General features: G+C 50.1%; 1 protein-coding gene across 1 annotated transcript in view; it reads right to left on the bottom strand.

Annotated features, from left to right (window-relative positions):
- Positions 1–16,566, bottom strand: part of USP48 (ubiquitin specific peptidase 48) — a 30,205-nt gene that overhangs the window by 13,219 nt on the left and 420 nt on the right. The window contains 13 exon segments of the mRNA XM_039565762.1: positions 864–994; positions 1,129–1,243; positions 2,513–2,713; positions 5,062–5,211; positions 7,345–7,470; positions 10,057–10,236; positions 10,720–10,802; positions 10,972–11,105; positions 12,299–12,407; positions 12,968–13,092; positions 14,303–14,430; positions 15,531–15,672; positions 15,756–15,876. Coding sequence (XP_039421696.1) covers positions 864–994; positions 1,129–1,243; positions 2,513–2,713; positions 5,062–5,211; positions 7,345–7,470; positions 10,057–10,236; positions 10,720–10,802; positions 10,972–11,105; positions 12,299–12,407; positions 12,968–13,092; positions 14,303–14,430; positions 15,531–15,672; positions 15,756–15,876 — 1,745 coding nt within the window.

Below are 16,566 nucleotides of genomic sequence, written 5' to 3'. Positions count from 1 at the left end.
TCTAAATTAGTTAAAATCAAGCGTTGGCCACTGAATGGAGCATCATCAAAACAGTGACGTGTCAGCAAGAGCCTCTAACAAGCTGCCTAAGGAGAGACTTGGCTCGTGAGTACTTCAGATGCACTACTGGGAGCTGTAACCTGTTGTGAATCAGTAAACCCCGAAGAAGGTGGAGTGGTAACCCAGAAATACCCTTTTCTCCATGAGTGCTTCCCCTTCTCAGGGGGCTGAGGTGCCCTCCAGCCTTCCAGCCCAAGATCAATGCCCTGAACCATCGTTCCCACTTTAATTCCAACAAGCTTCTTACCCAGTTCAAAGAAGTGCAACAAAATAGAATTTTCAAACATTTAAAGAGCAGAAGGCAAATAAAACCTCCATCTATTCTCACGATATGGGCACAGAATGGAGTGCAATTCATGATTTTTGTTCCCGGGCTGTGTTTTCCCAGTGCTGCTGCATCAGCTGTGCTGTTCTATCCCTCAACCTTCACAACAAACATCATCATCATCCCTTCTGCAAGGTAATTTTCACGTTTCTTCCTTTCCTGTGCTCTCTCATTCAGAGAAAAGTGGATGAAAAGATCATGTGTCTGGGGTGGTAATTTCACACAGCTTTGTAAAACCACTTATCGCCTCATCTCGCTCTCCAGCACAAAGATCACCCCGCAGTTTTCAAGCTTAGCAAAGAAAACGCTCCTTAAATTAAGGACTTTATTATTTGATTTATTATCCTTTCCTCCCTACTCGTACAAGGGGAACAAAACAGCTACAGAAACCTCTGACGTGTCTTTTGTTAGGAGGGATCAGGCAGAGCTGGTGGGTCTCTACAGCAGCAGAAATCAGGAGGGAATCAGGAGTAAATACCTTTGTTTTGTGCATTTCCATTCATTTTTCCATTACTGTGCTCTGCATCTTCATCTTGCTCATTTAATTGTTCCAGAGCCAGCTGCCGCCAGCTCCTCAAGGATGCTTTTCCAACCCAAAACCCGTCATTCCTGCAGGGAGACAACAGCACTGGTACCCCAAAATCACAGCTCCCTTCTTCAGAGCCCAGACAGGGAAATCTTTAGCAAAAAGCTGCTCAAGCACTTCTAAAAAGCATCTTTGACAGCATTTGGGACTTCCATACCCCTTGACTGTCATCTTCAGCAGGTTGGTCACGGTTTTGTAGTCCTCGTTCAGCTGGTTCTTCAGCCGCAGGATTCGACACCTTTCCACCACACAGTCCTTGCAAAGTGCTTTGACTGGAGTGGGGGGAAAAGAAACACAGTTTTTTACACTATTCATTGCATAATTTACTGCACAGGTAGTTTCCTGCTGGTTCGAAGGCCCTCAAACAGGTGTGGACCAACTATGCTGCCTCAAGATGGGTGATTGCACGTGTAAATGAGGAAATCCCGGGGGTTACAGCCACATCAGACCATGTTTGAAGCTTAAAGAAGCATAAAATAGTTCAAATGAGGTGTGATCTGTTCCACCACTTCACAGCTCTGCTCTCACAGCTCCTGGTCTCCACAGCCTGTAGTACTCAGGGAATCAGGGCAGCCCAGCACACAGCCACAGGAGGCAGGAAATGCCAGGAAAACACCTGTATTGTGGCACTTTGCCAGTTCAGCCCAGAAAAATCACCCTCCTGCAAAGGCTGCACTGGACCAAAGGAGTGGAAATCCTCCAGCTGGGCAAGTGTTTTATAGATTTTCATCCTGGAGCGAGAGGAGAAGGGAAGCAGCGTGTCCATCCATCCTTTTACCCATCCCTCCCTCCCTGCCAGCCATACTCAACCCACAACCCTTCAGGCAATCTTCCACTTGACTAATAAACCTTGCCCTGTTTTTCCCCACAAAGGCTGCCTGCGTCACAAGCAGCTTCTTCCCTACAAGCTCCCAGTAGGAGCTGAGCTAATTTGGTCTCAGTGGGAGTTACTGAGCAACTTCCTGAAAGGAACGAAACCCGGGGCTCTACGAGGGGATGCCCAACGCCTGGAGGGGCTGGGCTGACCCTGAAAATCAGAATGTGTGGTAGGTGCTTCACCAGGAGCAGGCTAACAGGTAAGTGCTCCCTCGGATGAGGTGACAGACAGGAAGGGATATTTTTGGCCTGAATATTCCATGAGACCCAGCCCACACAGGAGCTGTGGGTGCTGCAGGCACAGAAAATAATTGTCAAGAGTTTGGAGTGGTGCATGTGGAAGTTTTATTTTCTAGAATCGCCTTCAAACCTTCCAAATATTATGTTTCCTAAGCCAAGTGCCCCATCCCTCCACAGCAATTCCTCCAGGCACAGCCCTTCCCTGAGCAGAGCCCGGGGCCAAAGCAGACCCTGTGATCACCCTAAATGGGTTTGGGAAATGGTAACAGAATTAAGTGATACTAAAAAAATCCACTGGAAATAAGGCAGCCCTAAAGCCATGCACTGAAATAAAGTTATGATGATAAAGGATGGCTTAAAACAGGGCTGGGACCAGACCAAGGCTCCAAACCACATTCCAGGAGGTGACTTGGAGAGGATGTTACCATTCAGCCGGGGCCCTCCTCCATATCGCCGGTAGAAGAAGTCGGCCACGTATTCCGATATCCTCTTCATCAGGGATATTTTATCAGGATGGAGTTTGCCATGGGAGCACAGGCAGGCTGTGTTATCGATAGGTTTCGGAGGAGTGGACTCATCCAGCCATTTCTGCAGCCATTCCAGAGAGATGAAGTCATAGGGGGAACCTGGGAGGGGAGAAACCGCAAACAGAAACAAGACCGTACATGTCAGCTCCAATGCCAGGTGGTATTTTATAATTATTCTTAAAAAATTGACAGGCAATCACTGTTGATTAAATCTCTGAGGTACAAGTTTTGAAAGGTCTGATCCCGCTTCTCCCACCCCATTCTGATCTCAGTGTCACAGATTCAGAAGACAGGAGCTACGTGAGATTAAGATGTGCAGATCATTTTGGATTCAGCAATCAATATGCAACAGCTCCAAGGAGCAATGGTAGTGTTTTCAAACCTTTTGGGGATTACTGGAGAGCACTCGAGGAAAGGGGAAGGTTTTCCTATCATCCATCAAGGGACTGATATAATATGTAAATCACCATCATACATTACAGGCTTTTTCTACAACAGAGGAAGTTCATTGGGGTAATTTGAAAATTAAAGGCAACAACAGCAGAAAGGAAGCCAGCGTTTCCCCCTGTCCTTTCAGCACCCAAAATTTCAGTGTCTATAACAATTTTAGGTGAGAAGATTTTAAAGTTTACAGTGCAAATGGAAACTTGCTTAGATTTTTTGCTGAAGCAGAGCAGCAGGCTTGCCCTTGTTTGCTGAAAGAGAAGTACAAAGCCGGGTTCAGGAGCAGGTCAGTGCTTGTGTGAGCAGGGAAATAGTTTGGGGTGAAACCCCTGTGTCTCAATACTGAGGCACAGTATCACTACACAACTCTTCTGTGGGATGACTGGGAAATTAGGAGTAAATTAGGAAGAATTACAACCCATTCTGTGCTGCCACATTGGCAGCTCTGAAACTGGGGAAACGCACCCATTGGTGACATTTATAACTGAGCACAAATCCTTCATGTTTCCTAGGAAGGAGCAACAGAAAAGCAAGAGGAAAACACAGAAGACAGGAAAACACTGTGTCTCCAGCTTGCACTGGAGCTCTATGAAGCCTCTTTTCCTCCACAGCCTCAATCCACGGTGTTTTCATCTTACGCAACGCCCTCCGCAGCCGTGACCTCCAGAGAATTGCATCGCTGTCAGAACTGGTTTGCTAGTTTGGGATGAAACTGCCTCCCCCAGAAAGGACGGTTTTCTGGGGCAGGCTCCACAAAGCTGGCAGAAAATGTGTCTGCACAGCTGCAGAGAGAGCCCCGAGCTCTGGAGAGACAGGACCCGGAGCAGTGCTGGAATGACGCTGCCTCCAGCTGTGCTGGAAGTGCTGTGCCCATGATGTGCCAGCAGCAGGCAGAGGGTGCCTCAGGGCAAAGTTTTAGGTCCTGTCATCTCTGAATTGGGCAGAAGAGCTTCACCTGCACTTGTAAAAACCATCTCTTTGAGATTTATTCCTCTGTCACATCAGAACTGCCGAAAGCAAACTCTTCTGTTCCTGCTGAGGGAAACCACACTGGAACTGTGCTGCTGCTCCTTTTCACGAGTGACTCAGGGCAGGTTCATCCCTCCAGCACAACTCTGATCTCACAGTGACATTCTCAGGCTCGTGAGGAGCCGTGACACCTTCCTGCTCCAGAGTTAAGCACCTGCATTCCCAAACTGGAGAGGAAGATGTTTAAAGGTACAGGAGTTTGCTGCTGGGCTACTCCAATCTCATGGTGGACTCTGAGCATCCAATAATAAAAGCTAAACAGCAAATTCTCTAACAGGCAAAATTCTCTAACGATTACACCCACTTTTACATCTTCAATTATAATTATCCTGGAGCGTTTAGGAGAGGCACATAGTGAAGACAAATTCCCTGGGCTGGATGGATAGAGCAAGTTTTGAGGGAGATGGGCGAGAAAAACAAGGTGGGAAATAAAACTCTGTGTGCTGAGGCAACAAGACTCAAGGAGCAGGAGGAAAAGCTTAACCCCAGTCTCCCAACAAAGCTGAGACATGGAGCAGTGAAGCACTGGCAGGGATGGATCCAGTAATTTTCTGCTGGAGGTGAGGCATTCTCTTAGCCCGTTACCTGCTGATGGATTGGGCTCACCAGCTCCCAAACCTGCCGTGAGCTGGCAATTTGGGAGCAGGCAGTTATTCCGCCTCGATGCTCCTAACGAGCTGAGCTGCTCACCAGGCAGAAGAAAAGAGTCACAAAGCATGAGGCTGACGGATGGGGAAGGAGCAGGAGGGAATTAGCGACGCCAGAGGCCATGAGAATGAGCAAAGAAAGGAGAAAAATAGGTTAAGGCAGGGAAAGAAGCAAGAGAAAACAAATGTAAGCATGCATGAAGCTCTCCCCTTCCAGAGGGCTGCGGGAATGCCTTCCAGCAAGGCCACAGCACTTGGGGGTTAGTCACAAATCATTCCTAAGCTTAACAGCTCTACTACAGCAATACTCCACAATGTCTTACAGACCAGCTTCGGCGGGTAACCTTTGGTAGAGCTCCTTCACCTCCTCGTGTTTGATCTTGCCTCTGGCCACGCTCTGTTTGCGCATCTCGGCCATTTCATTGCACCACTCCTCAAACTTGCAGTTATCCCGCTCTACGAGCTCCTGCAGAAAAGCTGGGAAAGAAAAAGAAACCCCAGGAATTGAAGGGGAAATGCCAGCTATGTTAATTACCACGGGTTATCTGGGGATAACAAACCTAAAAATTCCCTCCCGCAGCCCTGCCGGGCGAGGTCTTTCCCCAAGCCAAGCATGCGAATGTTGCTCTCTCTGATACTGACGGTTGCAGATGATTAAATGCAAAGTTTTGCACCCAAGAAAGTAATTTACTTGGGGTTGGTTGCTACGTTAAGTGCAGCTCCTCTGTCCTGCCTCATCGTTGCTGGGGGCAAACAAAAGCTTTTCACCCTGTGGATACACCTGAAGCCTCTCACGACCTGCGATCCAGCACACTGCAAACCCAAGGGCAAAGAGCCCTCAGGAGATGGGAGATTAGCCACGGCAGATCCACAGAAAGGTGAGGGAAGTGGGGATTTTTGCTGCCATTGATGGAAAAACCCCAAACAAACCAAACCTCAGCAGGGAAAAAAGAAGATAAACCACTTCCCTCACAGGGCTGGTGGGAGGGAGCGGGGGGGGAAGCTCTGCTTATCTGAGACCTTTTCCTATTTAGAATTATTTTGAAGAGCTAAAATATCTGCAAAAAGGTTAATTCTTGACCAAAATATCCACCTTGGGAGAATATTCAGTATTAAAAAATAACCAGCCCGACCTCCTCGAGGTCAGAGCCAAGTTACGTCTCTCCACTGTCCCGGAAAAGCTGCTTTTTAACAGCATCAAAGCAAAATGCCTCAAATTTACAGTTCCATGAAACCTCCCCACAACCGCAGAGCTTGACTGCTGCCCTTCAATCCCTGTTCTCTGGCAGGATTCCACGGGAAACAAAGGCAACCGCGGGGCTGTGCAGGAATTTGGAGCTGGGTGGAGAGGTTTTTGTTGAGTTATTGTTTTGGGCAGAAGGGTAGGAGGAAAGGGAGAACAAGCAAGCTCAGGAAACAGGCTGAAAATACAGATCCAGGCAGGAATTAGTGCTAATTCCTGAAGTTTTATGGCTTGGAGGGTGTGTTTTAAACAGGGGGGGCTTGGGAAAGGTTTGGGGTGTTATTAGGGGGGAATAAGGTGTATGATTTACCCCCTCTGCAGGGATCCAAAGGGACCCACCACCTCTGCTCCACAGAAAAGGAGTAAAGGGGGAACACACCTCAGCACCAGGGGTCTAATTAGTGTTTCTAATCAAGGAGCAGCCGAACAGGAAACACTAAACCCACAGGCAGTTCTGGCACCCCCATAATTCTAAAGCACGGCACGAAGGCGCTCAGCCCAAATTCCCATTCGGGATTTGGAGCCTTTTTATTTTCATGTCATTTGTTCCTGCTGTGGCAAAGCTGAGGCAGTCGCAGAGGGAACCTGACATCTGTCAGGATTATTCACCTCCTCGTGCATTGCTGATGACATTTAACCACGCTGTTCTCCTGCGCCCTTGGAATGCAAGCAGGATCCCGGTGGCGAATCCCAGCGGGAGGATCTCCTCCTGACCCCTTCCCAGCTTGACCAGTTGGGTAAGAAAGTGATGTCTGAGTGGGCACATGGGAGGGATCAGCAGTTTAATGTTAATTAACTGCTGTGAAAACCCAGGGGTTTCACTGGTCAAGACACCAAGGTGCCACATGGCACCTTTGGGGCTCCTGGACAACAGTCAAAAATCATGGCATCATGGAGTGGACTGTGTTGGGAGGGACCTTAAGATCATTTTGTTTCACCCAGGGACATCTTCCACTATCCCCTGCTGCTTCAAGCCCCAATGTCCAACCTGGCCTTGGACACTGCCAGGGATCCAGGGGCAGCCACAGCTGCTCTGGGCATCCTGTGCCAGGGCCTCACCACCCTCACAGCCAGGAATTCCTTCCCAAAACCCCTGTGACCCTGCCCTCTGGCACTGGGAAGCCATTCCCCCTTGTCCTGACACTCCAGACCCTTGTCCCAAGTCCCTTTCCAGCTCTCTTGGAGACCCTTCAGGCACTGGGAGGGGCTCTAAGATCTCCCCGGGGCCTTCTCCAGCTCTCCCCGCCTGGCACCAGAGCAGAGGGGCTCCAGCAACTTCCTAACCCCAAAATGGGGCTTGAAGCAAAATTCCAACTCCTAGCCCACCGGGAGCATTGCAGGACGAGAGGGATCCCCCAGGGACTCACCTGGCACTTCGACTGTGAGGGATTTCTCCCGGGCCTGCAGCCTGTACACCAGCATGTAGGCATTGCGGGAGCAGTGGGTGCCCTTCCCACACTTGGGCTTACGGGTCTGGGATTTCGATGGCTCCGCTGTGGGAACAAAAGGCAAAACCTCAGCAACACACGAGCTCCTTCCCTGATCCCCCATTAACGGGATGAGTTTGCCACCCAGCCAGCTTCCCCGTGCCAGGCCTCTGTGCCAAGCACTGGGCTTGGCATGACTCAGAATTGTATCCCAAAGAAAGCCCCAGATCTCTCCAGCCTTTCTGAGTAAATCAAAGGGACTAAATTTAGGAGCCTTTTCTGAACCTCCCTTCTCCAAGAGCCTTTCTTCCCTCCCCAGTGGAACTTCTCTGAGCCAAAAGCCACCCTTGGAAAAACATCCTTTCTCCCTTTTGCCTCTTGTTCTGGTGTCCTGACTCCAAAGAAAAGAGTCGAATCCTCAGGGAAAGAAATTGTATTTACAGGTGATTGTGGATACGAAAAAAACACAGTAAAGCTTTTGGGAAGCCAAGAGCCACGGAAAGGATTGCTTTGGAGCAGCTGCTGGGGGATGTCAAGTTGTGTTGCAAGAGCTGCCGTTTCCAGACGGATTCTCAGGCAAGGAAAACACTTATCTACAGCTGCAGCTTCAAAAATCAAACCATTTTAAGCGAAGAAAAAAATTAAAGGAACAATGTTCCATAAGTCAAACTCTAAATGGATCATTGAATTATTAAGTTTCTTTTTCCCAAATTCTGAAAAAATTCATATGCCCTTCCCCCCACACTATCCAGGGGACTTCCCAGACTCTATTTATTTGCAATTTATCCAAGAATTTTCTAAATTGTTCCCATCTGCATGGCCAAGACTCTCCCCCACCACAGACCTTCACTTTATGCTACTGACTTATGGTCACTTTATGCTACTGACCTTCTCCTGCTGTTACATGTATTTGTAACAAAGAAAAGCCTCAGTTTTGCAGGCAAATTACATCAAAATTTGATACAAATATTGAGCTTCCAGCTTAGAGAGGCTCCTAAACACACTTCAGTTCTATTCTCCAAACAGTTTTGAATTGGAATACAAGAAATAAGAACATTTAATTGCAGTTAAGCATAAAACTTTATAAAACTGAGGTCACAGCAGTTTATTTGCATCTAATTTTGTTGCACTGGGTGAGTGGGGAGGGTAAAAACAAAGGCTGAACTGCTCTGGGTGTCTTTCAGGGCTCAGTTTCCCTGCACACCACTAGATGTCCGGCCAGCTCCAATGTCCAGCCAGCTCCAGCCTGAGCTGGGAGCGAGTGGAGCCACAGGGAACACAGGGAATGGGACAGAGCTGCTGGCACAGGCAGGATCATGGAATCACTACAGCTGGAAAAGCCCTCCAAGATGATGAGGTCAACTACTAGTCCAGCACTATCCCACGTCCCCAGGGGCCACGTCCACATGGTTTTTGAACACGTCCAGGGATGGGGACTCCACCACTGCCCTGGGCAGCCTCTTCCAGGAAGGATTTTTCCTAATATCCATCCTGCCCTTCCCCTGGCCCAGCCTGAAGCCGTTCCCTCTCCTCCTGTCCCTGTTCCCTGGGAGCAGAGACCTACCCCCGCGGCTGCCCCCTCCTGTCAGGGACTTGTGCAGAGCCACAAGGTCCCCCCTGAGCCTCCTTTGCTCCAGCCTGAGCCCCTTTCCCAGCTCCCTCAGCTGCTCCTCAGAAGTTCTCCAGACTCTTTTCCTTGTGCTCCAGACCCTTCTCCAGCTCCACTGCCCATCTCTGGACACATTCCAGCACCTCAAGAAGCATCGTGCAGGTGAGAACAAGGAAATGGGAGAAGGCTGATGCCCCATTACACCAAACCAAGGGAGCACTTAAATCCGCAGGTGTTTTTTTCTCTAAAGATGCCTTAAAGAAAAGCAACATTCCATAAATTCCAACCACAGCAAAGCATCCGGGTGGGCCAGAATTCCTGGGAATGGATTGCTCACACTGCAAGCGAATTTCTTATTAACTTCCCTGGTTCTCCTGCCTGTGAGCACCTGAGTCACTGAGTCACTACAAAACCAATTCAGTCCAAATGCCAGTTCAACACTGAGCTGCTCTTATTTAGTGACTGCAGAGTGAGAAATCCACAGGTCCAGCCTCAGCCCAAGCTCTCCAAGGAATCTCCAAGAAATCCAGTCCAGGATCATGGTGATCTGGGCAGCATGTGACGAGCCAGTAAAACAGAAAAGCACCAAGGAAAAAGCTCAGAGTAAAAAGGCAGTTTTAGCTTCCAAGTTGTTATTTGGATCAAAATTGTTTTTACTGCCTCCAAGTAAAACACCTCAGTGGAAATAGAACCATAATGTGTTAAGGAAACTGAAAGCATTCTCCTTATCTGTTCCAAGGAAGTGGCACTTGCCTGTTGCTCCTTGATAGGAACCCGCTGCCCGTGTTATCAGCGTCTTATCTGCCATGTGGCAGCCAGAGAAATACTAGAGCAGCTGATCAGGAGGTGCAAACACTCACACGGGGCTGAAACGAAGCAAATCTGGCTGCAATCACCAGGATTGCTGTTTCCCGCGTTCCTCCGAGCCGTGACAGCCCGTGTAAGAGCATTCTGGGGAGGAGCAGGAGGCTGCAGCTGGGGACGCCCGTGGTTTTGGTGAAAAGAGTTATTTTAAAAGGGCACTCACAACTGAAAGGTTTTACCTAGATCTTCCTCAATCCCCAACTGCAGTTTCTTCCCCTCCATCTTCTCAATGTCTTCGTCATTGAACTTGTACCACTCGCCCGTCTGCGGGTCCTTCACGTGGGCGATGTAGTGCCCGGAGTAGGCACTTACTCCGCGGTGGATGAGCACTGCGCTCAGCTCGTACACGTGCACACCATCTGCAAGGCAGGCAGCACTTACTCACAGCTCTGCAGCCAGCAGCACTCGTCTTTCCTGGCCTAAAACTTTGTGTTTTCACCAGGCAGCAAAGCCTGCACTTGAACTCACAGCTCTTCAGGACATTGCTAAGAGGGTTGTGGCTTAATAACAGGGATGTTGTTTGAAATATGGGCTTCAAACAACTCTTGACAGAATTTTCAATCAAAAAAGAGGATTCAGAGGAACCACAGAATCCCAGAATGGTTTGGGTTGGAAGGGACCGTTGGGCAGGGACACCTTTCACTATCCCAGGTTGCTCCAAGCCCCAATGCCCAACCCGGCCTTGGATGCTTGCAGGGATCCAGGGGCAGCCACAGCTTCTCTGGGCACCCTGTGCCAAGGGCCTCCCCACCCTCACAGGGAGGAATTTCCTCCTAAACAGAATTACAGAGATCTGCCAAGAAGCAATAGGAAAAGATAACAGAACACTGTCCCAAACTCACTTTTTTGCTCCATGAAAGGCTCCATGTCCAGCAGCTCTGAGAAGCCGATGTAGGTGTTCAGCTTCTTCTTGTGGCCAGTTTGTCTGTGCAGAGGGAAAGCTTCAGCTCAGGGCACAGCAGTAACCGCTCACATCCCAAAATAACTCCCCTGAACATCCCCAGAGAGGCTCAGACACCCCGACACCCCTCAAATTAAAGCAGGAAGAGCAGGGCAAGTGACTTCCCAAAGAGCTTCCAGGGGTTCCCACTCACCTGTCAAACACAAAGCGCATGAGCTGCAGGTTGAGGGTGCAGGGCAGGCTGAGCAGCCGGATCTTCCTCGTGGCGTTCTGCTTGCTCTGACAAGTCTCACAAAAATAACGATTGTCCCCTTCTAATTTTTCCTCCTGAGTGTGGAGAGGCAGAGGGAAAGGTCTTGAGAACATGTCACCTCTGAAAAGTCAATTGAGCTACTCAACAGCTGGAGAGTGAGAAGCACCAAAGTTATTTTAACTATTTAAATCTCTTTTTAGCTGCTTCCCAAATTTTTCTCTGAGTTAAAGACACACTAATAACTGCCCTTTACAGCATGGCCATAGCAGGCTGCTCTCACTTTAAGACAAATTTTAGACTGAATCAAGCCCCATTCCAAGTTCTCAGGTCTCTTACTCTTGCTCCTCGCTTGACTGAGTTGCTTTATACCAAAGAAAGTAATTAAATCACCCCTTTTATGAGTTCACGTGGACCCAGTTAATGTAAAGCCACATTTTAGCCTGGAAACTACAGCCCTCTGCTCAGCCACCCAAAATCACCGTGCAAGAGTCACTCATTGCCTAAGCAGATCCAAGGGCAGGATTAGGCCAGAGGAAAATTCCAACCCCTCTAAAAAACGTCACAGGGCTGTTTGTGTGAAGCAGGAGCAGACAAATGTCAAGTTCACTGATTCAGGAGTTTAATATGTGCACCCAAACCAGTTTTTTTTCCATAGCAGACCTTCCAGGCAGGGTAACTGGTTTGCTGAGTGCACCAGCTACCGAGGAGCTCAGGGTAGGGGTTCGGGTTAGCTCTGTCCTAAATAATTTGAGTGGAATCCACACCTTAGTGTGCCAGAGCTGAACTTCAGATCCAGGCAAATTTTCAAGCTGAATTGAGAGCACTTGCAGCTGTTCCTGCAGCTATTCCCGGAGCTCCCTGGTAGTTCTGAGAGCACATTTTTCAGCAGGGAATGTCTCCTGTTGCTATGCAGATGAGCACTGACACAGAAAACATGGAAAGCAGCCGTTCTCACAGTGCTATCTGTGACAAAGCAGGCAGAGACTTCTCCCTAACTTTCCTGGCAAAGTATTTTAACTAAAAATGCAACTTCCAAGTGCTTTTTAAAGCCATAACAGGAGCATGTGATATCACAGAACCATTCCTTGCTCTATGCCTCAATCCTCATTTTTTGGGTCTGCAGAAAAAACCATTTTCACTTAAATGCATCTCACCGAGCCAAGTCAGTGGCTTCACTCTGACACCGACCTCGAAGGCTGTGAATTGGAGGAAGGAATTGAAATTCCTTGCTAAAAATAGCAGGACTCCAACCCCAGCGAGCTCATACCTTGAGGAATTCTGTTATGCAGTCTGTCAACTGCTTGTGTCCTTGGATGTTTAACTCCAGCTCGTAAAATTTAGACACCAGTTTAGATTCTCTGCCACACTGGTTGCAGCTGGGATGGGAAAGAAGAGAAAAATTTATCTGAGGACAGGTCATGGCTCACATGTCAGGGCTCCCCAGCCTTTAGTAAAATATTCCTTGAATAAAACCAGGAGAAAAAGTGAAGTCAGGGCTAAGGAGATCCTTGTGCTGCTCCACAGCACAAAAACTCCAGAAGAAGGTTTAAACAGCTTAACAGCACCTACCAGGACCTGTCACGACTCGCATGCCCCATCTTATATTATTTTTAAGGGGAAATTCATAGCTCTGAGAACACAGGAATGAAAATACAACACCCAGGACACTGTTTTTTGGCTGCAGGACCTGCCACTCCATTAGCTCACTTGCAGGTTTAATTGGTAAATTCCCATTAAAGGATTAAAAGCAGCTGGAGAACTGTCACAGCAACACCACACGCACAGGAACAGGAAAGGAAAAGGTAAATATTTCTAAGAAAGTGCTTCTGCTGCAGCTTAACTGCCTGCTCTGGTTGTTAGGAGGGATCTCCCCCTCCCAAATCCTTCTAAAAATTTAAATATTTACAAAAAGGGTCTTCCCAAAACTATTACTTACACCGTGACATAGGCATACTCTCCACAGAACTGCTTTTGCACAATGTTCCGGACATCTGGGTTTTTCTGTTTGGACAAAGTATCTTCCAGCAGGGACATGAACAGCTTGGAAAACTCCTGGGCGTCCTGAAAGAGAAAACCAAGTTCATTAACAATCCACCACAGCACAATCCCAACCCTGTCACTAACTCACTGCTAATTACCCCGAGCCCTCCACACAGGCTGTGCTGAGGCTCCGTGCACTGCATGGAAAACAAAGACCAGGCAGGAGAACTAAGGAAAACAGAGGAATTTGGCTAAAGGGAGCATGAGGCCCTCGGTGTGGGAGCACAGCGGGAGCTGCCCTGGATCCCCGCCAGCCCTGCCAGGGGCTTCGACTTCTGCCCCGCTCCTCCCAGGATTCTGGAAGGGATAAAAACCCTCCTGTGGAGCTTTCGAGCCATTTGATCCTCATTTTTGCAGCTGTCCCTGCTCAGATCAGAGGTGAGAAGAGAAATAAAAACACCCCAAATATGAGAAGCCGCCCTGTGGGTGATCCCGACGATGCTCCACAGCTTCCCCACACCCAGCTCGGGGCCTTTCTCTCCCACCCTGGTTCTCCTCTCCCAAAAACAAACAGGTTTTGGCCTTTCTCAGCTGCCTTTTGGTGTCTCTGGCCGGCTTCCTTCCCCTCCTGACCCTCCCAAGGAAACATTTGCCAGTGCCCCAGCTCTTCCTCCAAAACCTCCTCTTACCTCTCCAAGTGCATTTCCAAGTCGTGCCCCTCTCCCAGGCTCTCTCCAGCTGCAGCCCCACAGGGCCCCGCAGCACTCACCTCCCACATGCTCCCCTCAGGTCCTGGCTGGCTCCTGCTGATCCACCTCAGCCTGGGGATCTCTTCACCCCTGGGAGGGCCCTTCCACCACCCAACCCCCCGCTCCCGGGGAGGAGCAGCCCATGAACACCTGCAGAAGGACCCTGACTGCAGCTCTGGCTCCCACCTGGCCCCATCCCATTGCTCCTGGGCTTCATCCCACCCTTCCCTTGGCTCCTCCTGATCTGCACTCATCACTTCCTAGCCTCATTCCATTGCTCCTTGGGCTCCTCCTTATGTCCCTGTACTCATCCCATTGTCCCATGTCCTGATCCCATCACTCCCTGGGCTCTTCCTGATCCCTCTGTACTCCTGATCTCCCTGGTCCCCTCCTGTTCCCCCCCTGCACTCTGGGAGGGGCCTGGAGCCCCACCTCCGCCTTCATCTTTGCATCCAGAAGCCAGACCTAGCTGGGAATTGCCCAGTGACCACCCAAGGGTGATTCCCAACTTCTGGAAGTGTCAGGAACGCCCTCCTACACACCTGCTGCTGCCCCGTGTCCAGCCCCAAGGCCTTGACAAAGCCCGAGGGGTCGATGTAGCGCCGCTTGCTGTTCTGCAGCAGAGCAAACAGGTACTGCAGGTGCTCACAGATGGTCTGGGGTTCATAATCTGGGGAAAACACAAGGCACAGCAGGAACTCAGGGTGAGAACGGATCGCTAAACGTGTTTCACTTGTTCTGGTTTTGTCAGGGGAAATTAAAACTAAAAGTGATGGGGTTGGAAGGTGGTTTGAGTTGTCAGGAAAACTGAAGTGGATCACGTAGGGGATGGTGGCAAATCCCAGCACAAGCCAAACAGAGAATAATTTAGGTTGGAAAAAATCCTTAGGATCATCATGTCCAACTGTAAATATTTACTTTCTGAAACTTCCAGACAGGAGGGTGGAGCCAGGCTCTGCTCCCAGGGAACAAGGGACCGGATGAGAGGAAATGACCTTGAGTTGCACCAGGGGAGGTCTAGGTTGGATATTAGGGAAAATTCCTTCATGGAGAGGGTGGTCAGGCTCTGGAACAGGCTGCTCAGGGCAGTGGTGGAGTCACCATCCCTGGAAGTGCTCAAAAAAATGTCTGGATGTGGCACCTTGGTACATGGGTTAATGGTGGGCCTGACAGTGCTGGGGGAATGGTCGGACTGATAATCTTGGAGGAGTTTCCCAGCCTTAGGAATTCCACGATCCTGCAGTGCCCAGCGCGAGCTGTGAGTGAAGGGTTTACACAGCATGCACCAATTACCCCGAGAAACAGCTTCTTATTTACCCCAGGAACTGAAACATCATTTAAAACCACCAACAAACAGGAGCAGAGCTGAGGCAGCTGTGCTGACCCAGAGCTTCCCTGGGAAAAGTACCCAAGCCCAGGAAAAACTGGGAGCCTTAATCCTATCTGGGACCCAAATTTCAGCCCTGCCATGGGGTAAGTGCAGCTCTGTGACAGCACAGACCAGCCCTGATCCACATGTTCCACCACCACTAGGCTACTTTGGGAAGCAAGCCCAAACCAAACCACCATTTTCAACCAGCTCAGGTCACTCTGATCTAAGAAATAACTTGGATTAAGGTTGGTTCGTTCCCAAAATCCAGGTGATGACTCAAAACTAACAGTGCAGCGATGGGATGTACGGCTGTAGCTTCACCCGTGGATTCTCCTGAAAAACCTTATCCCAACGTGCGGTTTCAGGAGGAAAGGAACAAATCCCTTTCTCCCACGCACCTGTGTCCTTGGGAACGCTGTCCCCGCAGGCGCTGGGGCACAGGTAGAGCGCCTGCCGCAGCTCCAGGTTCAGGAACCACATCTGCAGGAAGGTGTTCACGTAGCACGTGGCGCCGAGGTTCGTCAGGCCCACGAAGGCATTCTAGGGGGCAGAGACAGGGCCAGGGGTCACCTCCCCACGTCCCCAGTGCCGCCCTGGGCCCCAGGGGTGGGGTCTGGGGGTACCTTCTTGCGGCGCTCGCAGTTGGGGTCGTCGATGTTGTGGAAGCTGTTCTCATCGATCTCGCCCAGCCACACGTGCTCCCCGATGCCCACCAGGCAGTTGGGGTTCCCCCGGCAGTTCCTCCTGGGGAGCCAGACCCCAGCGGTCACCCCCACGTCCCTCAGGGGCTGGGAGGGGTGACAGTGGGGGATGTGGGGGCAAGGACAAGGGGAAGCCCATAATGTTGAATGGGATGAGAGACGGAACGCTCCCCCCCAAAAACGGTGGTCATGGGTGAGGAAGGAGGTGGAGAACCAGAGGGGTTTTTACCAACCCCTGATGGTAAAAAGGGGACCCCATAGGAGAGTATGGAACCAAGGGGTCTCCTATATCTGGGAAGCCAGGCAGGGAGAGGGGTCACCTCAACTCCAGGGTAAGTGCCCTCTATCCAGGTGAGGAGAGGGGTTCTCTACAACCCACAGGGATCCCCTATAAATGGGGAGCCTCGCAGAGAGAGGAGTCCCCACAACCCTGGGGTGGAAGTAGTTCCTTATATCTGAGAAGCCAGGCAACGATAGGGGTCACCTACAGCCCCGGGGTTTTTCTATAAATGGGGAGGGACAAGCAAGGAGAGGGGACCCCACAACCCCATGGGGGCTCCCCTATGTCTGAAGAGCCCAGCAGCTGGTGCCCAGGGCGGTGCACTGTATCTGGTGAGCCGGGTAGGGAGGAGGGTCCCCCACGACCCCAAGGGAGTTCCCCTACATCTGAGGAGCCAGAGAACGAGAGGAGTTCCCCACAACCCGGGGGGAGGCCCCTGTGTTTGAGCAGACA

This window comes from Corvus cornix, chromosome 27, assembly GCF_000738735.6.
Source record: "Corvus cornix cornix isolate S_Up_H32 chromosome 27, ASM73873v5, whole genome shotgun sequence".
In the NCBI taxonomy this organism is placed as follows: domain Eukaryota; kingdom Metazoa; phylum Chordata; class Aves; order Passeriformes; family Corvidae; genus Corvus; species Corvus cornix.
This window is presented reverse-complemented; position numbering and strand designations above follow the sequence as displayed.